We start from the raw sequence: 27809 nt of genomic DNA, 5'->3' as shown, positions 1-27809 counted from the left end.
TGTGCAGTGGTTTAAACTTTTATGATTTCAATTTGCTACCACCTGGGGTAAAGGGCTTTGGAACACCAAGTTCCTGAAGCTCCTTAATTTCTTGGCAAGACTTAAGTGAATTCTAGGATACTCCATGCAGTCAGTTTAGTGCTAATAGATTTTTAAAGACAAATGCATTCAACATTTACACTCGATGGGCTTTTTAAAAACAAAGCAATTACTTACATGGCATTAATTAAACAAGCAGCCTCCTTCTGACAATCCAAATTCTTGTCTTCCAGAGTCATTTCTGAATGTCTACACATTAGGTGCTGCAAAAAAGTTCAACAACCCTGACATACCTTAAAGGCTCCTCTTTCGGGATGAAAGGGAATAAATTACCAAGTATCTTTTCAGATTTGGGGTACTTTTGACCACGGCAGGGAGCCTGAGAACAAAGCATGCTATTTTTTCCTGGGTTCCGTAAAATTACATGGTAGCTTTTCCAAGGAGATTTTGCAGGGTCAGGCTCCTGCCTGTCTCTCCAGCTTCATCTTGCACTGCTTGCTCTCTCACTCCCTTTTGCCAATCATGGGCAGGCCTACTTTCAGCTACAAGAAGATACAAGCTTTTTCCAACCTCCCAGACTGTAGAGGACAGTATCTACACCCCCAGGGCCAGTGCAAGGTTTAGGCAAGTGAGATACCTCAGGTGCAAAATCTAAGAGGACACCAAAAAACTCAGTAACCAAGATAAACAATTTTAATGAACATTATTGTTAAAATTAATGTCAAAAAACTATAAAGAATACAATAGCAAAACGTTAAAGACAGGATCCAACCCTGAACTTACACAATTCCACCTCACTTGCCTCACCGTAATCCTGGCCCTGCTGGATCCTGTCTTTAAACTGTTAATACCTTGTTACCTGGGATTTTAAGCATTAATCTGGATTTTTAAAATATTACTTTTAAAATATTATGAGTTTTTAGTGTCCCCTTAAATTTTACCCCAGAGTCAAAGGGCTCACTTGCCTCATCTTGGTCCCAGCAGATCCCTGTGAATACTTTTTGACCCTTTTTATTTTTTTTTGAATGCTCACAGCCTCTTCAGTGTGTTTTTGATCCCCACAACCAGCATATGAGGCTCTTTTTCAGAGGACCACCCGCAGGTTCTACTGGATCCCATTTGGCCTTCACAGAAGGAGAGATGGAAGTACCAGGAAACCTAAGCCTGCCTCCGTCTCTCCTGTCCTGCCTTCCCCATGACCGCGTGGGCTTCCCTGAGAGCATAGGCTTACATAAGAACCCTCCCATCGGTATCTACCTCCAAGGCACAACATAATCAGGACCTTTGTGCCAGCTATTCCCTGTGATTCGAACACTGTTTCTGAGGCTCTTTACATGGCTGGTTGCTTCCCATTGGCTCGCTGGTAAAGAAATGTCAAGTACTCCTTTGACCACCAAAGCCCTTCCTTTCTCCCTTATTTTTACAGTATCCTGTTTGTTTATTATACTTTCTTCCTAGTGCTAGGCATATACTTATGTTATTTACATCCTTACTTTTTCTTGGTTATTGGCTTCTCTCACTAGTCAAGCTTCAAAAGGACAGGAAACATACCTGTTCCTTTCATTTTGGCATCCCCTGGTGTCAGCACAGTGCCCAGCACTCAATTAATAAGTACACATCATTTATCACCTTTGCTTCCTTTGGATTTGCAACATGCCCCAACTGATGAAAAGCTATGCACAGTTTTTAAGATGGATGACCATTTTGTGGTTCTTCTTAAAGTTACCCATAAAATTAGAGGAAACTTGCTTCAGGGATTTGTATTGTAAAACCCTGAGAAGTTAAAAAACAACAACAACAACAACAACAACAACAAAACCCAAAAGCCCTCTAAAGAGGGGACCATTTGCTGCTTTCTTAATACCTGAGACACGGCCTCTATATCACATTTCCTAATTTACAAGAAAACAAAATAAACTTAGCTAATCATTAAAAAGTATTATTGTGATATATAATAAAGGATTGGAATTATAAATGCTCAGTGATAATCCTAGATTTTAGTATTCTCTGTTACTATATTCTTGTCCTTGCAGGGATATAGTTACAAAGTGTTTGGGTAAGATCTGTCCACAGGGCTCCAAGGACAGATGTTGAGTTTTGGCATAAAAAACCCCTCACTTCTCATTTTCAATGGCACTAGGGAATGGGAGTTCACACACACCTTATTTTGGAAAGAGATTGTCCTGACTACTATTTTTCTCAGCTTTTTAAAATTCGTATTTATTTATTTATTTTTGAGACAGAGTCTCACTCTGTCACCAGGTTGGAGTGCAGTAGCACAATCTTGGCTCACTGTAACCTCTCCCTCCTGGGTTCAAGTGATTTTCCTGCCTCAGCCTCCTGAGTAGCTGGGACTACAGACACACACCACCACGCCCAGCTATTTTATTTTATGTTTTTTGTATTTTTAGTAGAGACGGGGTTTCACTATGTTGGCCAGGATGGTCTCGAACTCTTGACCTCGTGATCTGTCCGCCTCGGCCTCTCAGCTTCTTTTTGACCTTTTTCCTCCTTTCTGGTTGATTCTTACTACATCGTATCCCCTCTGCATATCTTCAAGTCATGGAATGTGTATACAAATGCTAATACCTGTTTCGAAGAATCCCTTTCATTTTAAATACCTGTAGCTGCTCATCAATGTAAGGGATCTTTAAAATTTCGATAGCAGATGGTCTTAATGAAGGATTCTTGTTCAACATGCTGTAATGTTTAAAAAGAAAATTATTTTTCAAATGAACTAAAATATAAGTACAATTTTCAACTATTTCTGGGACAACATATTTATTTCTATACCTTTCCATGATGGCATTTAGTTCTTTTGGATATCTCTCAGGGAGAGAAGGTGTGTCACCTTCAACAATTTTTAAAACAATGGATAAGAAATTGGAGCCAGCGAATGCATGATTCATGCAGCACATCTCATATAAAATGCATGCCAGTGACCTGAAGACAAAGTCAAAGAATTTAAACAAGGAACAAATATCCTATTTTAAATTTTTTCATCATACAAAACCTCAGATGTGTTGGGGCATTGGCTGTGAGGCACAAACACGCAATCAGTAGTTGACTTAAAAACTGCAGTTTCATACTGTTTTTTTCCATTTAAAGACATGTTTACCAAAAAAAAAAAAAAAAAAAGGGAAAGAATAAAGCACAAAAGTAAGTCTGAATGACAGCTTCTTTATCAAAGAATAAGCAGCCCAAGAGTTAACAACATGCCCACACATAGTAAAGATTCTAAGTATTTGATCAATGTAAGGATTTTTTGAATTAGCCTTTAATAAATAAAATGCAGCTGAAGATTATCTTCCTAAGGCAGTTTGATAATTTTATATATGCAAAATATAATTTTAATTTAGCAGCCTAACCTTCCCTCTAATGTGCATCCAAGCATTTTTAAAAGGAAACTGGCATTATTTATTATTCTCTGAATATAATCCATTTGCAAGTGGGGTGGAAGAGCAGCTACTTGAAGCCCACATTAAAATGGATAATTCTCCTATGGTGAGTATGAAACAGAATATTAAAATTCTAGATAAGTCCAACACTGATTTGGATTAACCATGCAAATCAATAACCTCTAAACCAGCAGGAAAATATTTTAAATAACTCTACATCATTAAAAAAAAACTGAAAGAGAAATTCCTGTCTGAGCTTAGTATTAAGAAATAATAGCACTTCTCCTGAATAATGAATTATTTTTATCTTATGGACATTATGAATTATGTAACTGTCCAGGTTTTCCTTTTCATGTTAGTCACTTGAAAGATAAGAAATAAACTTGTGATTGACCTTGTGTAAGTTACATTTTATGTAACTTTTAACAATGTCCTTAATACAACAAAGGATAGACAGAAATAAATACATTAATAATATCATTGAACTATTTTGTGGGTGTTCATGAAAATGTGCATTTGTAAGAGAATTTTGGATACATACACTGAGAATATTTCTGTTCCAGTAAATAATAACACTAAAAATTTCCAACTGAGCTGATTGGTACTTTACATTTTACAAAGCACTGACAATATCTCAACAGTCCCTCATAACTTCCCAGTGAAATAAAGTAGAGCCCATGTAATATTTTTCCCATTTTATAGGTAAAAAACTGGCTCAGAAAACTTAAATGACTTGGCCAAGGTCATATAGGTAGTAAATGGTAGAACTGACTTTTGAATTAAGGCATTTATTTTTCAAAATCCTAGACTGTTTCCATTAAAGAATGCTAGAAAGAAGGGGGAGATGTTAGAACAAAGTGCATGAAATCAACTAGAATACCAATATCAATGTAAATATTAAAAATGACAAAAACTATTTGAAAATCAATAAATTTTGCATCTATCTGAAAGACTATTAAATGGCGTCTGGTTAGATTTCTATACCCAGAAAAAACATTCCTTCAAATTAAGATGAAATAAAGATGTTTTTAGCCAAGAAAAAACAGAGATTTCATTATCAGCAGGAAAGCATTTCTTAAATCCTAGACATAAATTTTTCTAACAGAAGAAAAATGATCCAGACAAAAACAATGAGTACAAGAAGAAATAAAGAGCACCAAAAAAGTAATTTTGTGAATATGCATAAATGAATATTAACTCTACAAAATAAAATTAACAATATCTTGTGGTGCTTAAAAATTACGTAGAATAAAAATTCATGACAAAAATAAGGCAAATGACACAAGAGGGAAAAGATTCCAATTAAAAAACTAAATTATCAGACTGGAAAAATAAAAGGTATATTCTGCTCACAAAACAAACTTTAAATGTAGGAACACAGAGAGGCTGATAGAAAAACCATACAAACACCAAAATGGCAAGAAACACGACTAAGATTAAGATGGTGGATCAATAAAACAAGCAAACCACCAGGAATATAAAACAATTCTAAATCTGTATACACCCAATAATGTGTGTGTGTGTGTGTGCATGTGCATCGTGTGTGTGTGTGCATGTGCATCGTGTGTGTGTGTGTATGAAGCAAGAACTGACAGAATTAAAAAAATCAATCAAGATAGAAAAAATCTACACGATGACAAAATTGACATAATTGGCAAGCTGATGTAAATGCAACCAACAATAACAGAATTCAATGTTTTTTCAAGGGCACAGGGAACATTTACCAAAATTGACAATTTACACAGGGCCATAAAGCAAGCCTTAACAATTTTTAAGGACTGAAATCTTCAAAGCCTGATCACAGTAAAATTGTGCTAGACATGAATAACAGAGCGATAGAGAAAAAGAGATAATTGTAAAACCATAAAATTTCCAACTGCTTGAAAACTAAGAAATACACATCTAAATAATCCTTAGGTCAAACAAGAGATTAGAAACAGTTTTAATGGAATGCTAACGAAGATACCAAATATCAACACATTGAATGCAGTTAAGGTGCTTACAGCAAAATTCAAAGTATTAAATGCATATATTACAAAAAAAAAAAGCTTAAAATCTATCATATAAGTCAACTTGAGAAGCTAAAAAAACAGCAAATCACACCAAAGAAAGTTTAAGGAAATAAATTTTAAAAGAGAAGAAATTAATGAAATAGAAATAAACAATAGAAACAAAGTCAGTGAAGACTAATACATTTAATAGATCTCTAGCAAGGCTGATCAAGAAAATCAGAAAAAAAACACAGATTAACAATAACACAAATAGAAAAAGGTGCAACACTATAGACTCCACAGATATTAGAAAGTATTAAGATGACATTATAAACATGTTTTTTCCAATAAATTTGACAATATGGATAAAGTTAACAGTCTTCTAAGAACACAACTTACTGACACAAGAAGAAAAACATAATCTGAATAGTTTTTTATCTATTAAACAGAGATAATTTCTTATTTAAGGTAATAAAACTCAAAGCAGAATTACCATTTGACCCAGCAATCCCATTAGTGGGTATATACCCAGAGGAATATAAATCATTCTACTATAAGAACACATGCATGCATATGTTCATTGCAGCATTGTTCACAATAGCAAAGATATGGAATCAACCTCAATGCCCGTCAATGGTAGACTGGATAAAGAAAATGTGATACATATAAATGATGGAATATAAAAGAATGAGATCATGTCCTTTGCAGCAACATGGATCAACCTGGAGGCAAACTAATAGAGGCACAGAAAACCAAACACTGCATTTTCTCACGTATAAGTGGGAGCTAAACATTGACTACATGTGAATGCAAAGAAGGGAACAACAAACACTGGGGCCTACTTGAGGGTAGAGGGAGAGGAGGAGGTTGAGGAACTCAAAAATAAAAGTAAAGAGGCAGTTGCTGTAACAAACTATAAACAAACAAATAAATAAAGGTTTAAACACAAAAAATATAGTTAACAATAATTTATTATGTATTTCAAAATAGAAGATTTGGAATGTTCCCAACACAAAGAAATGATAAATGTTTGAAGCAATGAATATCTCAATAACCTAGATTTGATCATTATGCATTGTAAGCTTGTATCAATATACCACATGTGCCCCATAAACATATACGATCATTATGTATGCATAAAAATTTTTTTAATTAAAAAAAACTGCCTATTGTGTACTATGCTTAATACCTGGGTAACGACATAATCTCTACACCAAGCCCATGTGACATAATTTATATATATATATGTATATATATGTATGTATGTATAAAACAAACCTACACATGTACCCCTGAACCTAAAAGTTTAAAATAATAATAATTGAGATAGACAACAGAAGTATCCCCTGACCCTCTATCTCAAAAGTAAATATTATAAAGCAATCCTTGTAAGAACAGGAGCTACATTTGTTTGGTTTTGTTTTTGCCTACCAATGTATTTTCAGCACAACAACAGAACAGTGGCTAGCTGTATCTTTTCAATAGAGATATTTGTTGAATACAGAAAAATAAAACAAAATAATAAAAAGCTCTTGCAAAGAAAAACTCCAGGACCAGATGGCTTTACTGATAAATTCTTCCAAACATTTAAGAAATAAATAACAATAATCTTGCTCAACTTCTTCATTCTGTAAGACTAGGACAAGTTTGATACTAAAATATAACAAGGATATTATATGAAAGGAAAATTACAAGCAAACGTTTTCATGAATGTTGATTCAAATAACCCACATTTACACACACATATTAGCAAATAGAATACAGTGACATATTAAAAAGATAATACATCATGACCACATAGATTTTATTTCAGAAATAGAGTTGACTTAATATATGAAAATAAATAAATATATATCTCATTATAGAAAAAAGTTGAAAAACCATATCACCATCTTGATTGATGCAAAAAAGCATTTTATAAAATTCAAAACTTATTGTATTTTTAAAAAGAAGAACACTCCTAGCACACCAGATATAGGAGGGAACTTCCTTAATCTGATTTTTTGAAGCTTAAAAATACATAGTAAACATGATGCTTATTGGCGAAATATTGAAAGTTTATTATTTTCTTCTGAGATTAGGAACAAAATAAGAATGTCTACTATCATCACTTCTATTGAACACTGTAATGAAGGTGCTGCCCAAAGTGATAATGCCAGAAAAAGTAAATTTTTAAAAAAATCTATAAAGATTAGTAAAGAAAACATTAGACTGTCATTAATCATGTCAACATGATTGTGTACAGAAGAAATTCCAAAGACCTGACAAACTGTTAGACTTAACGAGGGAATTATGCAAGACTGCTGAATACAAAGCCCTTCATTTCTATAAACTTGCACAAAAACACACTTAAAGTGGCCCACAAAATACGAGCCAAAATCCTAGCAGACATTTTGGCAGGAACTGACAAGCAGATTCTAAAATTTATATGGAAATACAAAGGGACCTGAATAGCCACAGCAATTAAACAAGAACAAATTTAGAAGTTTGTATGACCAAATATCAAGATTTATTATAAAGTTATATTGCTTATATTATAAAGTTATATTACCTATGAAAGTGTGGTATTGGCAAAGAAGAAAAAACTATATACCAATGAAATAAAATAGAGGGCTCAAAAACAGATTCACACATACTTAATCACTTGATTAACGCAAAAATAAGCTGCACTCCATGGTAGAGGAAAATATGACTTTTTCAACAAATTATGCTGGGCCAATTGAATATTCATATAGAAAAAAATGTACTTGGATTTCTGTCTCATACCATGTGGCCACATACATACACAGATCAATTATAGATAGATGTTACTGTGAAAGATAGAATCAAATTGAGTCGGCTTTAAAAGAAAACAGGAGAAGATAGAATCAAGTGAGTAGGCTTTTAAAAGAAAACAAGAGACTATCTTCATGATCTTGGAATAGGCAAAGATTTCTTAAACAAGACACAAAAGGCACTAGTGATAAAGTTATGAACTTACAAAATGAACTTCATTAAAATTACAAACTTCTATTCATAAAAAGACACCATTAGGAGAGTGAAAAGGAAGACACATAGTGTAAGAAAATATCTGCAACTCAAATATTCATCAGACTACCAAAATATGGATAAAATTAATTAAAACTTCTATAAATCAATAAGAAAAATGAGAGAATCCAATAGAAAAATGGGCAAAAGACTTAACAGACACTCAATGGCCAAAAGCCATGAGAAGACGCCCAACATTTTTAGTCATCAGAAAAGTGCAAATTAAAACCATTGTGTCCTACCACTACATGCTACACACTCATCAGAATGGCTAAAAAGAAAAAGACAGACAATACCAAGTCAGTACTTGTTAAACTATGAAAAAAAAAGTTTCCTTAGGAAAACAAGAGGGGCTAAATATCACTTAAAAAATATAATCATCAAGTTGAACCAAATACTTTTACTAATGTAGAATGTGTAAAATATTTACGTTATGAATTGCCACAATATACTTAGTTATTTCCCCATAGAAGAATCTATAATTCAAACTTCAAGAATGTCCTCTTATACAGAATAGTAGAGTTACAAGTTAAACATTTGCTCATTTCAAACTCTGGTTTTATCAGTGAGAAAACCAAAGCTGAGAGAGAGGAAGTAATTTGCCCAGAAAGGTACCATGTCAGATCAGCTCATGTTGGTATTGGTATTAGTTCTCATCCAATACTTTTTAAAATTTCTCTTTTAAAAAGTTACATTGACCACATTCTGTTATATAGCCTAATACACACATAATAATCTGAAAACTGAAAAAAAGAAATCAAATTTGCAAGTCCAAGTAACAGAAGGCTAGCAATCACTCAGCACCTACACACTCTCTTCTGACGATTTATGCTCACCCCACATAGGCTCAGGGTCTCCTTGAGGAGAAGATTAGAAACAGAACAAGCTAGACAACCTCTCCTGGCCTGGGCATATCTGAAGGGTTGTATGGGAGCAACAATCTCTGATCCAGAACATTTTAAAGTGTCTTGGAAGCAGCTATTAGATTGTCTCCACCAATAATACAAATGGTAACAACAATAATGATAATAATAGTAATAATGAATATGATAGCTGGAATGTTAATAGTGTTCACTATGAGCCAGGCCCTCTTCTATGTTCCTTTCATATTTTAACTCATTGACTTACCCTCACAACAATCCTAATGAGGTAGGAACTATTATTATCATTCCCATATTTTAGATGAGAAAACCATAAGATTAGGTAAATTGTTCAAGGTTCCATATTGAGTAGGTCATAAAGCTGGGATTGTAGCCCAGGCTATCTGGCTGTAGAGACACAGACTCTCTATGCTATCCTGCTTCTGGATCTTGCACCAATCAGAGCATTCTGGATCACGAAAGGCTCTCCTGAGTTGGAAAACATGGCTAGCCCTGACAGAGCCTTTTAAGCAGGGGCTGATTTCCCAAGGTAATTTCAGGTTCTATATAGAACCTTAATTCACTTTTAAAAATCACTGGGGCCTTAGACAACAAACTATGCAGGGCATCACACCACGGCAAATATAGGGCACACAAACAATGAGACCTTCTGTGGAAAAAGGAAGGCAGACAAGTTTGGTTTTGCTTGGAAGGAAAGAGGGCTTAGTGGTCTATTAACGGTGAATTGATCAACAAGTCAAATTCTGGTTTGATGGAGATGTAACTCTACTTTGATGAATTTATTAAGGTTATAAAAAGATGTGGTAGGCCAGGCACAGTGGCTCACACCTGTTATCTCAGTGACTTGGGAGGCTATGCTGGGGCAATGAGTTGAGGCCAGGAGTTTAAGACCAGCCTGGGCAACATAGCAAGACCCCATCTCTACAAAAAATAAAAATATATTAACTGGGTATGGTATAATACACACCTGTATTCCTAGCTACTCCAGAGGCTGGGGTGGGAGGATCACTTGAGCCCAGGAGTTTGAGGTTACAGTGAGCTATGATTGCACAACTGCACTCCAGCCTAGGCAACAGAGTGAGACCCTCTCTAAAAATAAATAAAAATAAAAAAGATATGCAATTATCTGGCTAAAGAAACTATGGAACAATTAGATCTATAGGCTAACTTAGTAATCAGTTAATTCTGATATAAGTCTATAGTACTCTCTGTTTTGGAAATCCTCTCAGTATGCAGTGCAATTACCTGTTTCACTTTGATGACTAATATTTGCTTGCACTCTAGCACATAGAGAAGACTTCATTTATCAGCCAGTAACTTGTGGAAACGGACCTGCTATAGTGGTCCCAGTGTACCTACCCCTAGAATGGGCACCAGTAACTGAAACTTGGACCAACTGATTACAGAAACTACCTTGACGCTCAAAGGTAAAAGATTTTTGGTTACCTACCATATCTCAGAGCCCCTGTCAGTGTTTCCCAAACTTTAACATACATGCAAATCACTTAGGGGTTTTGTTAAATACACACGGTAGGTAACCAAACTACATATGGTGACTATATTTCTATGTACCAAGTGTTTTGTTTTTTTTTTTTTCTAGTTTCCAACCAGACATTTCCATATAGGAATAATCTAAAACTCTTTACTTCCATCCTTTTAAAATAATTTTCTTTTGTTTGACTCCCAAGTCTTCAGTCTGTTGATACAAAAGTAGATTGGGGGTGGGAGAGAGCTGAAATAAACAAGTGAGACGTGTATTTTACTTAGAAGTCTACGATTTGCATTCCTTTCTTTTTCCAAAATACAGACAACTTTGAAGAGGTAAGCAAATAAATCCCTGAGGGAGTGAATACAAGCAATGAAAAAGAAGGCTGGGATCAGGTGTCTGTGAAGCAAATTACACCTGAACTCCATAAACTTACCATCTGTCCAAGTTGAACAACTTGTCCGGAACTACTGAGGAAATTTTTGAAGCACAGGTTGATTGACAATAAATCACAAATGTAATTCAGGCTTTGTCTTGTCTTAAGGTAACTAAATTTACCCTTCAAAATCTGCCAGACTCTGCAAAGGCAGGCCTGCCCCAGGGCAATGCATGACTCTAGTTGGTTAGGAAGTTTTGTTGATCTTCTAGATAATGTTTTTATTTGATGTAATTGAGGAGCATCCTGATATATTCATCTAGAAAAGAGTAATCAGTTCAATCTATGGAATTCAATCAAAATATAACGAAATGAAAATAAATATAACGAAAACCATTGGGCTGCTTGAAGTAATAGTACTTAAGAAACAATATTATATAGCAATTGTTTATGAATAACCTACCATATCTCAGAACCTCTATCAGTGTTTCCCAAACTTTAACATATATGCAAATCACTTAGGGGTTTTGTTAAAATACTGATTCCAAGCATTTGGGGGGAAACAGTATATACAGTGGAAACATAGTTTTTAGATCTTTCTTGAATCCACATATGAAAACAGAGCAGCTACAGAACAAAACTCAAAATCCATGAATAATATTTATTATAATTTATAATAAAGTCAGGTGATAAGATGTCCCCTTGAACCTCACAGTGCAAGTGAAGGAACACAAACCACATAGCTACATGACTGGCATAGTATCAGCATCTCTGTGAGAAGAAGCAGAGGGAAGCAACGGAGTGATCCAGGGACATGACAACAGAAGAACCTCAAACTATCCACAGTGGGCCAATCTAAGCATAGCAATTAAACCCAGCAGGGGTTCTGCCCAATCCAAAAGCAGGGTGAATGCAAGAAATCCCAAGATAAGGCTTAAAGCAGCTGGAGCAAAATAGTTCAGGGCTGTCCAAAAGAATTTATTGAACTCATGGAAATGTTCTTATTTCCACAAACAATAGCCACCAGCCACATTTGGCTTTTGAGCACTGAAAATGTGGCTAGTGTGACTGATGAGCTGAATTTTTTAAAGAATATTTAAAAAGAAAAGTGAACTCATTTCTTTTATCATATTCTAATATACTGCCACATTTTAGGGAAGACGACCCATAAAATTATAGACAAAACAAGGTTTGGGTGCATTTTCTCCTGTTCATACCAGCTCTTTCTAATTACTTTCCTCCATAACTGAGCTTTACAATGTTTCAAGGAAGATTATCAAATCTCTCTCCTCTGTAGTGGTCCCATGTCCTCCATACCGTAAGAATGTGGTTAATGGAGGAAAAAGATTAAAACCAGTGAGTGAGGAGGACAAGGAGACCACAGGGTGGCAGAAGAGAAAAACTGACCAAAAGTCGAAGCTTCTTTGCATCTTTAGCTGTTCTTGAGGTCACAGTTATAGATTCTATGCAAACCATACAGCTTGGGAAAGGATGTGGACAGTGATCGGAGTTGGGGTAGGGAGGTAGGTTGGCAATGGAAACAATGATCAAAGCATCCTTACATTACCAACGGTTATTCACTCAGCCACTCCATCAAGACCGAATATGGCAACAGCCAGCACTGCCCATGGGGCATCAACTGCTTCATACTTTGACCAAATTGCTATGTTCCAACTACTTTAATAATTTTATATCATCTCCGGAGGCTCTTTTATGATGGACAGAACATCAAAAGTAGTAGAACATGCCAGGTTAATAGAAGACCTACCTATCTTCCTCCTTTGATCTTCACCAATCTTCTCCCTCCTGTCAGTTTTCTATAGCCCAGCTGGCATCATAGTAAGACTGACTCCCCTGGTAGATTGATTGCACTCTGCAAATATTCTTTTTCCCTTCCCCCACGGGGGGACTTGGCATAGGACTTGCTTCAGTCAACAGAATATGGGTGGATACGAAGTGTGTCACAACTAACTGAGTGGAGGATCTAAAGGCAGACATATGCTCTCTCTCTAGCACTGTATTGTCCATGTTAGCTCAGAGCATAACCTGTGTCCTGGAACTGGGAAAACCATGGATCAGAGCAGGCTGCACCTTGGAATAGAAACTCAGTTAATCTGCAGTCCTCATGTAATGCCAAAAAAAAATATACGAAGTAACTGAGAGTTTTTTGGAGTTCTTTGTTAGAGCAGCAAAGCTGACTGATACATCATTCCTCTGCTTAACAGCCTTTAGCAGTTTCTCATACTCCAGAAGAGTACAAGCTTCTTATCATAATTACATGGGTCATTCACCATCTGACCCCTGCCCGCCCTTCAGTCAAATGTACCAACACTCCCCTCCTTGCCACACACACACTTTGTCCTACAGCTAATCAGAAGACCCTGAGCTTCCTCACGCTTCCATGTCCTTTCATACCTTTTCTCAGAGTCTTTCAGGAGTCAGAGAAGGTCCAAGTCATTTGTAACTACTTTTAAATTCCCAGTATATTTTTTAAATGAATAAATACCACAATAAAAGTTTCAAAATTGGTGGCATATCTGAAATTTTGGCATTAAACAAACACCTTTAACATATACCACCTCATTTGGAGATAACTTTAAACACACACATTTGAGGCCCTTTGTGAATGAGAAGGCCCTGGGCAAATGGTTCTTCTGGCCAGCCACTTTCCCTACACAGTTCCCTCCCTCTTCTCCCAGTGGGCACCCCTCATTTTTGGTCATTGACATTGGGTCTTTTTACATGAAATACATTTGCCAAACTCTTATCCATGTTTTCCCCATCCTGAGCAGGAATCATGCACTCTCTAAGACTGTAGCTGATGCTCTCTACCCCATCCCCAGCTGTCAATCACTCTCCACTTTATACATCAGAACATGTATTGTACTACAACAGTATACAGCAATTTGTTTATATGTTTATCATTCCTTTGAGGACAGAAACCCTCATGTCTTCACGTCTCTTCCTTTCTGCAAATACTACCCTAGGGGCAAGAAAGAGTAAGGCTAAAGGTATGAGCTGTTCTGGTACACTGCCTTTCTGAGGTAGGAGGAGAAGCCCTAATTTACGAATTTCCATGGTATAAATACCATGGTTGTTTTCAAGTTACTAATGTGACATCAGTGAACACTGACTTGAGAAGAATTGTGGATAAGTGGGTCTTATGAGCTGGTATGAGCTCCAGCATACCACTGAATCATGGGAGTGACAGAAAGATAAGGCTGGAGTCAGATGGTCCAGTGCTGGGGCTGACGTTGGGGTGGGGGTTGGGAGAAAGAAGGCAAGGTCAGGAGGAGTGAAAGAAGAGTTCTGAGGCACATGGAAAAGTTGCTGGTCTGGAAGTTCTCAGCTGTGGTCCAGGTTCTTGGGTTCTACCCACCAAACAGACCAGCAAGTAGAGTGCCAGATTGCCCTCCTGGCACAAGCTTCTTCTCTTAAGCAATTTATTGAGCCTTTTGACATAAAGAAAATGAACACTGCCAGATTGTCATATGGAGGCCTAGATTAGAGGCTACTTCTCAATTCCTGCCTGCTGCTCTCCTGATGAAATCCTGCTCCAGTCACCACTGCTGCATAAAAAACCACCCCAAACCTTAGTACCTTAAAACAACAATAATCAGTCATTCTGATCATGAATCTTTTTGGTCAGAGACTGACAGGGAAGCCTTGAATCTGCTCCCCACAGCATCTGCTGGTGATGCTCAACTGAGGCTTAAGGATCCACTTCCAAGATGGCTCACGCACATGACTGGCCAATTGATGCTGGCTATCAGCTGGAAGCTCAGTGGGAGTAAAGATCAAAGGCCTTGGTTCCTCTCAATGTGGCCCTCTCCATGTTGGCCTCTCAATGTGCCACTCAGGCTTCCTCACAACAGAGTAGTTGGGTTCCAAGAACAAGAATTTCAAGAGAACCAAGAAAAATCTATGTTGTTTTTATTATCTAGATTCAGAAGTCACATAACATCAATTTTGCCATAATCACAGCCTTACCCAAATTAAAGGTGAGGGAACATAGACCCCAACTCTCAATAAGAGTGTGTCAATATCACATTATAAAAAGAACATATGAGAAGTGATATGTTATGATGGCCATTTTTGGAAAATACAATCTGCCACATGCCCCTATGGATAATGGGACATTTTACCTTATGCTCCCATTCAAAGAGGTCTCTTTCCTCAGAAATCCAGGCCCTGCCCAGGCTCTCAAGGCTATACTCTTTCCTCGCCCCTGATGGTCCTTGCTACAAAGTGCCCAATCCTGGAATTTGAAAGATTCAACCCCAATTTGACTTCCTATAGAAAGACTAGTCTCAACTAGGGATTCCAAGAACCTAACCCACTTTTAGGAGAAGGACTTCCTGTACTGAATGCTATAAATAAATGAAGCCGGAAAAGTTTAACAGATTTCAGAACGAAGATAATGTTACATATGGGCAAACATTAACAGATGAAAACATAAGTAGTATTAGGCCAATTCTCCTTTAAGCAAATTCTCCTGTCTCCAGTTAAAAAGCAACTTAAACAATGAAGAATGGTGGTAAGATTTAATACTTGCCAAATAAATTTGCATGTTTGAAATAAGAACTTGTTAACACAAGTAAATTTTTCTTTTAGTAAGAGGAATGAAAGAAAATTCTGAGCTAAGCCTCCCTCTCCAATTCTCCCACAGAATTAACAAAACAAGAGTATAAAAATTTGTCACATCATTTATTAATGACTTAAATCTGCTTGGTCTTCTATAACCTTCTTATACTTATATATTAATATCTTTTTCTAGATTCAGGAAGTTCTCTGTTATTATTCCTTTTAATAAACTTCTTACTCCTTATTTCTTTCTCCACTTCCTCTTTAAGGCCAGTAACTCTTAGACTTGCCTTTTGAAGCTACTTTCCAGATCTTGTAGGTGGGCTTCATTCTTTTTTTTTTTCTTTTTTCTCTTATCTCAGAGCTCTGTGTATTTTCCAATATCCTGTCTTCAAGCTTACTAATTCTTTCTTCTACTTGATCAATTATGCTATTAAGATACGCTGATGCATTCTCCAGTTAATTGATTTCTCAAGTCCAGAACTTCTGCTTGATTCTTTTTAATTATTTCACTCTCTTTGTTAAATTTATCTGATAGAATTCTGAATTCCTTCACTGTGTTATCTTGAATTTTGTTGAGTTTCCTCAAAACAGCTATTTTGAATTATCTGTCTGAAAGGTTGCATTTCTCTGTTTCTCCAGGATTGGTGCCTAGTGCCTTATTTAGTTTGTTAGGTAAAGTCATGTTTTCCTGGTTGGTCTTGACACTTGTGAATGTTCATCAGTGCCTGGGCATTGAAGAGTTAGGTATTTATTGTAGTATTCACCATCTGGGCTTGTTTGTACCCATCCTTCTTAGGAAGGCTTTCCAGGTATTTGAAAATACTTGGGTGTTGTGATCTAAGCTACATTTGCATTGGGGCTACCCCAAGCCCAGTAACACTGTAGTTCTTACAGACTTGTAGGGGTACCACAACTTGGTGGTCTTAGATAACATGCAGAATAATTCTTTGGATTACAAGGCAAAGACTCTTGTTCTCTTTGCTTACTTTCTCCCAAACAAATGGAGTCTCTGTATTGAGTTGCCTGGAACTGAAGGTGGGGTGACACAAGCACTCCTTTGGTCACCACTACCGGGACTGTGCTGGCTCAGACCTGAAGCCAGCATGGCACCCTGTAACCATTTCCTATTACCTATGTTCACTCAAGGCCCTGGGGCTCTACAATCAGCAGATGATGAAGCCAGCCAGGTCTGTGTCCTTCTCTTGAGGGATGTGAGTTTCCTAGGTCCTGGGCAGGTCCAGAGATGCTCTCCCAGAGCCAGGGACTAGAGTTAAAAACCTTAGAAATCTGCATGGTGTTCTATTCTACTGTGGCTGTGCTGGCACTCAAGCCACATGACACAGTCCTTCCCATTCTTCCCTCCCCTTTCTATGTGCAGAGGAGCTTCACTCCATGGCCACCACCACTACAGGCCTATAGGGAATATTCCCAGGCTACCACTGATGCTCAATTAAGGCCTAAGGACTCTTCCTTCAGCTTGTGGTGAATACCACCAGGCCTGGAACTTATCCCTCAGGGTACCGGCTCCCCTCTGGCCCAGGGAAGGTCCAGAAATGCTATCCAAGACCTAAGACATGGAGTCAGAGACTCCAAGATCTCCCTTGGTCCTCTACACAACTGTGGCTGAGCTGTTACCTGGTTTTTGGTTCTTATGAAGGTGATTCCTTTGTGTAGACAGTTGTAAAACTTGGTCTTCCTCAAAGGATAAATGCTTGAGGGGAAGGATACCACATTTTCCATGATGTGATTATTCTGAATTGCATGCCTATATCAAAATATTTCATGTACCCCATAAATATATACATCTACTGTGTACCCACAAGAATTAAAAATTTAAATTTTTTTAAAACCTGGTGTTCCTGGGGAGGGCCATGATCAGTGGAGTCCTTATTCAGCCATCTTGTACTGTCATTCCTCTATCAATATCAATTTAACAAGGATTTATTAGCTATATTATTAACCTTTTTAAAATTCATCAGGCCAAATTAGTACTATCTGCAGAGTTTGTATCAACCATTTCATTCTAGTCATTGAAAAAAATATATTAATGCTCAAATATACTTCACCTGACTGCAATGTTTTCTTACCTAAGCTCCTATTGGATGAAAAAACTGACACCAGTGCTTATTCCCTAGGAAATCACTCCCTAGTCAATAGCTTCCTTCTGAACCCATATAAGAACTTCCCAGGCCACGGGCAATGAAAAAAAAATGAATTCTTTTGCTCCAGAGCTTTCTTCACTAAGAGGGAGCTGATGAAGCTGTTGGCTGCCAGCTACTAGATGGCCCCATTTTAGTTACAGGAAATGCTGCCAAGTTGGACTGTATTTCTCAAAAAAAATAGGCTGTTGTCCCCATCCCTTCCCTGACCACCCTGGAAATGTTCTTCTGTGAGAATACTTTCTTGGTCCTGGCAGGTCAGGCAGGTGCTGGTTCTTCTCTGTTTTCTTCTACCCATAGCTAATCCTTGTCTGATACTTTGGCCCCAAGATCACGAGAGCCTGAGTCCAATGTTGGGCATGAACTAGACTCCTTCTCTGTCCCCTACCCAACCAACTTCCACACCAAATCTCCGAGAAAAACCCTGGGAGCTTCACAGTACACTCTGGATGTTGCCACTATTCCCACCACTGTTCCTTTACTTAAATCACCCAAAGAATATGGGGGCTACAAGATCAAAGAGCCATCTGGTTGGCTTCTCACAACAAAGTACACAAGACCAACAGTGAAATATTGTTTTCTTTCTGTTTAATTGCAGTACCATTATTCAAATAATATTGCCCTTTATTTGTTTCTCCTACCAAAATAACATACTCTAACTATTCATAGTTTAAATCAATTTAATGAGCTGGCCTAGGAACCCAACTCATATTTGTATTTCTCCTGTGGGTATAAGAGTATTCAACAATTGCTTATACAAATCAGCTGTGATCAAGGCATTGTCCTCAGTAAACCTAACTAACCAAACTTTGCAAATCACTTTATGTACTTTTGGAACCTAACCCACTTTTAGGAGAAGGACTTCCTGTACTGAATGCTATAAATAAATGAAGTCGGAAAAGTTTAACAGATTTCAGAACGAAGATAATGTTACATTAACGGATGAAAACATAATTAGTATTAGGCCAATTCTCCTTTAAGCAAATTCTCCTTTAAGCATTATAAATATAATATGAACAGCTATTAGTGCTAAAATAAAACACTTGTCAATTATTCATAAGTGTTTCCAATCCTAAAAAAAAATCCACAATAAACAGATGCTACACACTGAGATTCAGAGATAGGTTCTCGACCTCATTCAATCTAATTTTTCTAAGAGTGTCTACTAAAGATTACTCATCACATGTATGTATCTGCCACTATAATTAATAGATATCTTATTCTTCCCATTTTAGGTTTGGCAATAGAAATTTCATTACCAGATAAGCCCACTTTGATTCTGATACAACCAAGGTAATTACTAAATCCATAATAAGGTGGTTATTTGGGGTCAGGATGATGATGAATCCTAAGCTTGTACTTGCTGAAAAGTTAATAATCTCTGCAAGGAGGGCTAACCTAAAGCTCAGAGAAACACATTAAAATCCTTCTGCATTTGTTATATTTTGGAGGTTTTGGTTGTTTTTTTTTTTTTCTTTAGTCAGACATTTTTGTAATCCTAAACTACAGCAATACTGTCTGATATCCCATAATTCTCCATTATAGTAATAGTAATAGTAGGATCAGTTTTTTTAAAAAGAAATAGCACTGACATAACTGACACAAATACTCTATGCTTTCCTTTCCTCTCCGTGGGTTCTGCTGCTTTCGCCTTCTAGGAGACATTCATCTGATCTGGAAAGCAGATACAGATGCCTGTCAAAAGGAGCCAGGTTTGTTACATATAATTCCAAAAACTTAAATGATAGGCTTTGTAAATTAATTTACTATTAATTCAGATGACATAACATAATATCTTCCTGAGATACCATATAACCTTAAACTATAAAGATATATATTTGAGTCTATTTAAAAATGTCTATAATATTAATTTTAAAAATTAAATGTAAAGAGATATATAGGTACATAATTGAAATTCAATCTGAAGCAAAGCCCGAAATTGATTTCTCAAACTAGAGAAAGGGACTCCAAAAGCAGCAAGATATCTCCTGATAGGTAGGAATCCTATCACTTTTGCTTTATACCTAAGGGATGTTACCTAGTTCTGGGCAAAGAGCAGATGTTCAATAAAGCAAAATTTAAAGGAACTCATTAGTTATTCCTCTAAAAATACCTTTGTGATGTTTGGTTCTGTTTGGTTTGGGTTTTCCTTTTCTTTTGGATGTGGTAGTTAAGCGGGTTAGAAGGAAAGAAGAGAGAAGATGATAGGTGAATTGGAAAAGACCTCCAGGGCAGAAGTAAGCCAATGATTAAAAAAAAAAACAAAACCTGTCAATAATTTAGAAATGAACAATTGCAAGACTGAATTGAAAGGACAGGATTTGTGGGGAACTGCCATACCCAGACCTAATCTTGACAATGTTCTCTCCCATTTGGTAGGCACGAGAACAAGGAACAGATAACGACCCTTGTGAAAATCCTAAGCAATATCCCCTGCTGTGGTTCACTTCCCTAACCAGAGAAAACATAATTTTCTACTTTGTCTTCTTTAGAAGAGTGAAGTGAGCACATCTTTTGCACTGCTTATCTTTGAAAGCTCAGAACTATTTATGTTGATTTGTATACAATAATTATTTACTTAATTAGCCCTCAGCTAGATTGTTCTTTCAGTCCTTAACAAGCAGAAAAGTATATATTAAGATTCCTCTTCAGAGGAAAAGAAATAGGACCTATTGTTTACACTAGAACATATTGAACACAGTTTTCCACATGGCTTCTGCAATGAGATTTCACCTAGTTCCACAACAAGGAAGGAGAAATTACTTTGATATAAGAGCTCAGAGAAACTCAGACATCGCAGATGTATCTATCACTGAAAATTCAGAAATTTTAAAATTTAGTTTATCCTAGTCCAGGCGCGGTGGCTCACACCTGTAATCCCAGCACTTTGGGAGGCTGAGGCGGGTAGATCACGACGTCAGGAGATCGAGACCATCCTGGCTAACACAGTGAAACCCCATTTCTACTAAAAATACAAAAAAATTAGCCAGCCATGGTGGCAGGAGCCTGTAGTCCCAGCTACTCGGGAGGCTGAGGCAGGAGAATTGCTTCAACCCAAGAGGCAACCCAAAAAAAAAAAAAAAAAAAAAAAAAAAAAAATTAGTTTGTCCTTAAAGCCAGTATCTTTAGTAAAATTCTTAAAAGTAACAAAAAGAAAAAATATATAGAAAATCTGTACATTCCCCACAGAGATCGAAGTTAACCTTAAAATAGGATAAGCACAGTACTTAGGGTTACAAATACTTTATTTAATAGGTTAACAGAAATGTATTAAAATTTAATGCTTATGGTACATTAAGAACTTTCCCTTGTGATTCAGGAACTAAAAATCCAAAACCAATCAATTAATCAATGAATAAAGAGAATTTTTGAAACTAGTTTAATGAAATATATCAAGCTCTAAATGCAAAAGACCTTCTTTTACTCTGGTCACAGAAATATTCACGTCAAAGGGATAAAGTGAATGTATGCAGCAAGCAAAGGAGCTGAGAGACAAAATGTACCATTCTTTTAGGACAGCAGATGAAGAGTCTAGCCCACTAGCCCACTCACCAGATGTCCGACTTTGTGTCATAGCCTTGGTGTTTCAAAGCCTCAGGACTCATATAATGGGGAGTTCCAGTTAACGTTGTGGCCAGGTCACAGGATCCCATTAGGAGTCGAGAAACTCCAAAATCTCCTTGAAAAAATAATTAATTTTTATGAATACTTTAAGCCAACAGAAAATTAGCTCTGGAAATTAACAACTGAATGAGTGCCTAATTTGACCATTTTATTATGCAATGGTTCATAGCATTTTAACAGGAAAGAGAAGTAATATATCTTAAATTACACAACGCTGGTAAATAGCTTTAAAAACGTAAGTTTTATAGGAGAAGGAAGACTTTAAGCCAGGAAAGTGAATTATGTAAGCTAAAATTCTTTACTTCTGGAATTATGGGAAACTAGACAATTTGATATAAAAAGCTATTTCAAGTCTGAATAATGGCAAACAGAATGATTTTGGAAAAGCTAAATAAGATGATATACAAGTCACCTGAGGGGGGAAGAATTTGTTCTTAAATTTACAATAAAGGAGAGTTTTAAAGAAAAGATCTGAGACTATTTAAGAACATGACTATAAAAATTTGAATCTATCAGCTTTTTTATACTTGCCTAACTAGTTGCACGCTTTTATTCCTTCCTTCCCCAAGAACACCCTATATGATGATTAGATGATCCAGTAGCTGGTATGAGGAGAGGTACAGTTCTGAAGAACTAAAGGTTAACAAAGCCATTATATCAACATTTTAATTATCTATAACCGCTTATTGCTTGTGATGAAATAATATAAATGAGAAACCTGTAGTCACTCATCAAACCAGTAAAATGACTCTAATAACTTGTAAAGTGCCTGGCATGACACAGGGAACTCAGAGTATATTTGAAAATCTATCAAATATGTGGTAAATGTGTATACCTCAATTTATATCAATACTCAGAAACAAAATAATTAGGTTTTGTTGGGCCCATCAGGTAAGAAACCTGGGAAATTTAGTGTTCATTTCAGCAGCACACATACTTAAACATTTGAGAAATTTAAATAAACCAATTATTACTCTAACACTTCCATGTACCATTTACTTAAATTTGATATGATAATATCTAGAATATACTGTTCTGTGTTTTTGGAATTCATACTTTTTAAAATCTTACCAATTTTAAGTAGATTATTTTTCAGAAATATATTCTTTGACTTTAAGTCTCGATGAAGTATCCTCCTACAAAAGACAAAAAAGATACACAACTTCATGCAGAATATAAAATTTTTAAATCCCCGTGTAAATAATATATATTGTTGCATGTGACTTATACATAAATATATACTCCCATAGATATATCTTTCAATGTTTAAAAGCTACAAAGTCACAACACTTTCCAGTTTCCCTGTTTGAGGAAACAAAAGTTTTAAAATAAAGATTTTAAAGGGTGGGGAACATGTGGTTTGGAGAAAGGTGATATGCTTTCAACTATTTCAGTAGGCTATATTTTATTATGTTTTTGTAGCATAACCTACATAGTACTATATCCAGTAACCATATCCTCAATCGATAGACCAGTTTGTAATCTATTATTACCCAAATGTCCAAGTTTTGTATACTTGTGAAATAATAATGTTGTTGATGACATTTAAGAATAGGTAACATTTATTAAATATGACTACAAGCCAGTACTGTAAATTATGTCAGTTAAGACCTTTATTTTATGGCATTATGAAGAACTAGAAAACTTGAAAATCTTTACATAAAAAACTAAAATGCTGAATAAAGTATACAAATATCTTCATATATGCACAGTTGAGCTCACATAAAAATGAGAAAAATTGCCTCAGAATTATTCAAAAAGAAAATGAAAGTCATTCTAGGCCATAAAACATTAACAAATTTGAAAGAAGAGAAATCATACCATTTCTGCTCTCATATCAAAATGGAATCAAACTAGAAATTAATAACAGAAAGAAAACTGGAAAATCACAAAATATGTAAATATAAAACCACACACTTCTAAACAATGAAGAAGAAATCTCAAGAGAAATTTTAAAATATTTTGAACTAAATGAAAATGAAAACACACTTTATCAAAATTTGTGCGATACAGCAAAAGCAGTGCTTAGAGGGAAATGTATAGCATTTAATGTATATATTAGAAAAAAAAGGAAGATCTAAAATCAGTTATCTAAGCTTCCACCATAGAAAACTAGAAAAGAAAAGCAAATTAAATCCAAAGTAAGGAGAAATACTACAGCAGAAATAATAAAATTGAAAACATGAAACCAATAAAGAATATCAATAAAAATAAAAGCTGGTTCTTTGAAAAGATCAATACATCAACCAGCCTCTAGCCAGCCTCACTAAAACAAAAAGATAGAAGACAAAAACTATTAAAATCAAAAATGAAAGAGAGGGTGTCACTACAGATTCCCGTGGATATTAAAAGAATAAAAAAGCAACACTATTAACAATCTATAACCACAAATTTGATAACATAGATTATAGAACCAATTCCTTCAAAGACACAAGCTGCCAAAAATCACACGAGAAGCAAGCAATTGAATAGGCCCATCTTCATTAAATAAATTCAATCAATAATTAATAAGTTTCCAAATAAAAAACACCAGGCCCAGATGGGTTCACTGGCAAATTCTACCAAATATTTAAGGAAGAAATTACACCAAATATCTATAATCTCTTTCAGAAAATAAAAGCAGAGGAAATACTCCCTAACTCATTTTAAGATGTCAGCATCATCCCAATATTAAAACCAAACAAAGACATTACAAGAAAAGAAAACTAAAAACCAGTATCTCTGATGAATGTAGATGCAAAAATCCTCAATGAAATATTAGCAAATCAAATCCAACATTGTAGGCCAGGTGTGGCAGCTCATTCCTGTGGTCCAAGCACTTTGGGAGGCCGAGGTGGGCGGATCACCCGAGGTCAGGAGTTTGAAACCAGCCTGGCCAACATGGTGAAACTCCATCTCTACTAAAAATACAAAAGTTAGCTGGGTGTGGTGGCAGGTGTCTGTAATCCCAGCTACTTATGAGGCTGAGGTAGGAGAATCGCTTGAACCTGGGAGACAGAGGCAGCAGTGAGCTGAGATCACCCCACTGCACTCCAGCCTGGATGACAGAGCGAGATGCCGTCTAAAAAATATACAGATTATACACCACAACCAAGTGGGATTTATACTAGGTATGCAAAGCTGCTTTAACATTTGAAAGTCAATTAATGTAATCCATCACATCAACAGAATAAAGAAGAAAAATCACATGAAAATATCAATAGATGCAGAAAAAGCAATTGACAAAATCCAATACCCATTCATGACAATAACTCTGATAAACTGGCAATAGGGAATATTTACAAGAAACCTACAGCTAACATCACACTGTACAATGAGAACCCTGAAGTTTTTCTCCTGATATCAGGAACAAGGGAAAAATGTCCCCTCTAATCATTTATTTTCAACATTATACTGAAAGTCCTAGCTAATTAAGTAAAACAAGAAAAAGAAGTACAAAAGGTATAGAGATGGGAAAAGAAAAAACAGACTCTCTCTGTTCACAGATGATACGATCATCTAAGTAGAAAATCCAAAAGAATCAATTAAGAAAACCTCCTGGAATTAAGAAGTAATTATAGCAATGTTTCAGAATACAAGATTGATATACAAAAATCAATTGCTTTCATATATACCAGCAATGAACACGTAGAATTTGACATTAAAATTAAAATATACTTACATTAGTACCCCAAAAATGAAACACTTAGGTATAAATCTAATAAAATAGGTACAAGATCTATATGAGGAAAACTACACAACTGTAATGAAAAAAAAATCAAAGAGGAACTAAATAAATGGAAAAATAATCCATGTTCATGGATGGGTAGACTCAATATTGTCAAGATATGGATTCTTTCCAAATTGATCAATAGATGCAATGTAACCCCAATCAAAATCCCAGGAAGTTATTTTGTAGACATTGATAAACAGATTCTAAAATTTGTATGGAAAGGCAAAAGACCTATATTAGGTCATTTGAAGGAGAACAACAATGTTGGGGGACTGATACTACCTGATGTGAAGACTTTCTATAAAGTACAGTAATTAAGACAGTATAGTATTGGGGAGGAAAAAAAAAATCAATAAAACAGAATAGGGAGCCCAGAAATAAAACTGCATGAATACAGTCAACTGATCTTTGACAGAGAAGCAAAGGCAATGCAATGGAACACAGTTGAAACAACTGGGCATTCATATACAATAGATGAATCTAGACATAGACCTTACAGCCTGTGCAAAAATTAACTCAAAAATGAATCGCAGGCCTAAAAAATGTAAAACGTAAAACTATAAAACTGCTAGAAAATAATATGTGATAAAATCTAGATGATTTTAAGTTTGGTGATAACTTTTAAAATAGAACACCAAAGGCACAATCCATGAAGTAATTGATAAGCTAGACATTATTAAAATAAAAAAATTCCTGCTCTGCAAGAAAACACTGTCAAGAGAATAAAAAGATAAGCCATAGACTGGGAGAAAAGATTTGCAAAAGACATATCTGATAAAAAGACTGTTGGCCGGGCGCAGTGGCTCATGCCATGTAATCCAAACACTTTGGGAGGTTGAGGCGGGCAGATCACAAGGTCAGGAAATCGAGACCATCCTGGCTAACGTGGTGAAACCCTGTCTCTACTAAAAATACAAAAATAAAATTAGCCAGGCATGGTGGCGGGCGCCTGTAGTCCCAGCTACTTGGGAGGCTGAGGCGGGAGAATGGCATGAACCCGGGAGGTGGAGCTTGCAGTGAGCCAAGATCGCAACACTGCACTCCAGCCTGGGTGACAGAGACAGACTCAGTCTCAAAAAAAAAAAAAAGATTGTTATCCAAAATATACAAAGAACTATTAAAACTCAACAATAAGAAAGCAATCTGGTTTTAAAATGGGCCAAAGACCTTAACAGACACCTCACAAAAGATGATATACAAATGGCAAATAAACCTGAAAAGATGTTCCACATCATATGTCATCAGAGAAATGCAAATTAAAACAACAATGAAGTACCACTACACACCTATTAGAATGGCCCAAATCCAGATACTGACAACACCAAATGCTCACAAGGATGTGTAATAACAGAAACTCTCATTCACTGCTAGTGGGAATACAAAGTGGTTCAGCCACTTTGGAAGACAGTTTGGCAGTTTCTTACAAAATGATACAAATGCTTACCACATAATCCAGCAATCATGTTCCTCGGTATTTATTCAAATGAATTAAAAACTATGCCCACACAAAAACCTGCACAATGGTGTTTATAGCAGCTTTATTCATAATTGCCAAAACTTGAAAGCAACAAACACGTCCTCCAGTAGGTGAATGGTTAAATAAACTGTGGTACATTCACACAATAGAATATTATTTAGTGCTAAGAAGATATGAGCTATTAAGGCATGAAAAGACATAGAGGAAACTTAAATGCATACTACTAAGTAAAAGAAGTCAGTCTGAGAGATCTATATATGTTTCCAGCTATATGACAGTCTAGAAAATGTTAAACTATGGAGACAACAAAAAGATAAGTGGTTGCCAAGGTTTAAGAGGGAGGGAAGAATGAGTAAGGAGAGCACAGATAATTTTTAGGGTCATGCAACAACTTTATGGTACTAAAATGATGGTTACATGTCACACATGTGCCCAAACTCAAAGAATGTACAGCACTAAGAATGAAGCCTAATGTAAACTATAGACTTTGACGATAATGATCTGTCAATGTAAGTTCATCTGTTATAACAAATGTATGGCTGGTAGCAATGCTGATAACAGGGGAGGCAATGCATGTGTGGGAGCAGGGGGTATAAGGGAAATCTCTGTACCTTCCACTCAATTTTGCTGTGAACCTAAAACTGCTTTAAAAAATAAAGTTTATTTTAAATTTTTAATCAGAGCTTTGAGTAGATTCAATAAACTTTGATTTCAGGGTCCACAAAGGAAGAGGTATCTTAGTAAAAAACTAAAGCTTTCAGCTGAAAGCTCTGAAAAACTTCTTCATAGAAATAAAGGTAAACTAAAAATAGAACAAACCTCCAAAAGCCTACAGCCTACAGTTAAACTATTTCAGTTCCTGATTAGATCAAGGTGATCTGCCCTAAATATAACTGTCAGTCAGAGAAAAAAAATAAATAAACCCTTTCCAGAGAAAGATAATATCATCTAACATCTCTCAATATTTCACATATATTGTTCAGCATTCACTCCAAAACTACCAGGCATGCCAAAAGATAAGACCAAATGATTAAAAACCAAAGGAAAGAAAG

At 36.0% G+C, this 27809-nt stretch overlaps 1 protein-coding gene across 35 annotated transcripts in view; it reads right to left on the bottom strand.

Moving 5' to 3' along the window:
* Positions 1 to 27809, bottom strand: part of NEK11 (NIMA related kinase 11) — a 316552-nt gene that overhangs the window by 202045 nt on the left and 86698 nt on the right. For 23 of the 35 annotated variants that reach the window (XR_012430687.1, XR_012430688.1, XR_012430689.1 and 20 more), the window contains 5 exons: positions 22640 to 22704; positions 21497 to 21623; positions 2833 to 2982; positions 2661 to 2739; positions 217 to 302 (listed from right to left, as the gene is read on the bottom strand). Coding sequence is in view for 32 of the 35 variants with exons in the window: in XM_065539895.2 (XP_065395967.1) it covers positions 217 to 302; positions 2661 to 2739; positions 2833 to 2982; positions 21497 to 21623; positions 22640 to 22704 (507 nt within the window). In the remaining 3 variants the exon portion in view is untranslated. The remainder of the gene's footprint in view (positions 1 to 216; positions 303 to 2660; positions 2740 to 2832; positions 2983 to 21496; positions 21624 to 22639; positions 22705 to 27809) is intronic. The other 12 variants (XM_074031046.1, XM_065539897.2, XM_065539899.2 and 9 more) reach the window with 2 other exon arrangements.

Source organism: Macaca fascicularis, chromosome 2 (assembly GCF_037993035.2).
Source record: "Macaca fascicularis isolate 582-1 chromosome 2, T2T-MFA8v1.1".
In the NCBI taxonomy this organism is placed as follows: domain Eukaryota; kingdom Metazoa; phylum Chordata; class Mammalia; order Primates; family Cercopithecidae; genus Macaca; species Macaca fascicularis.
The sequence above is the reverse complement of the archived record's forward strand: the minus strand, read 5'-3'. Positions and strand labels throughout refer to the sequence as shown.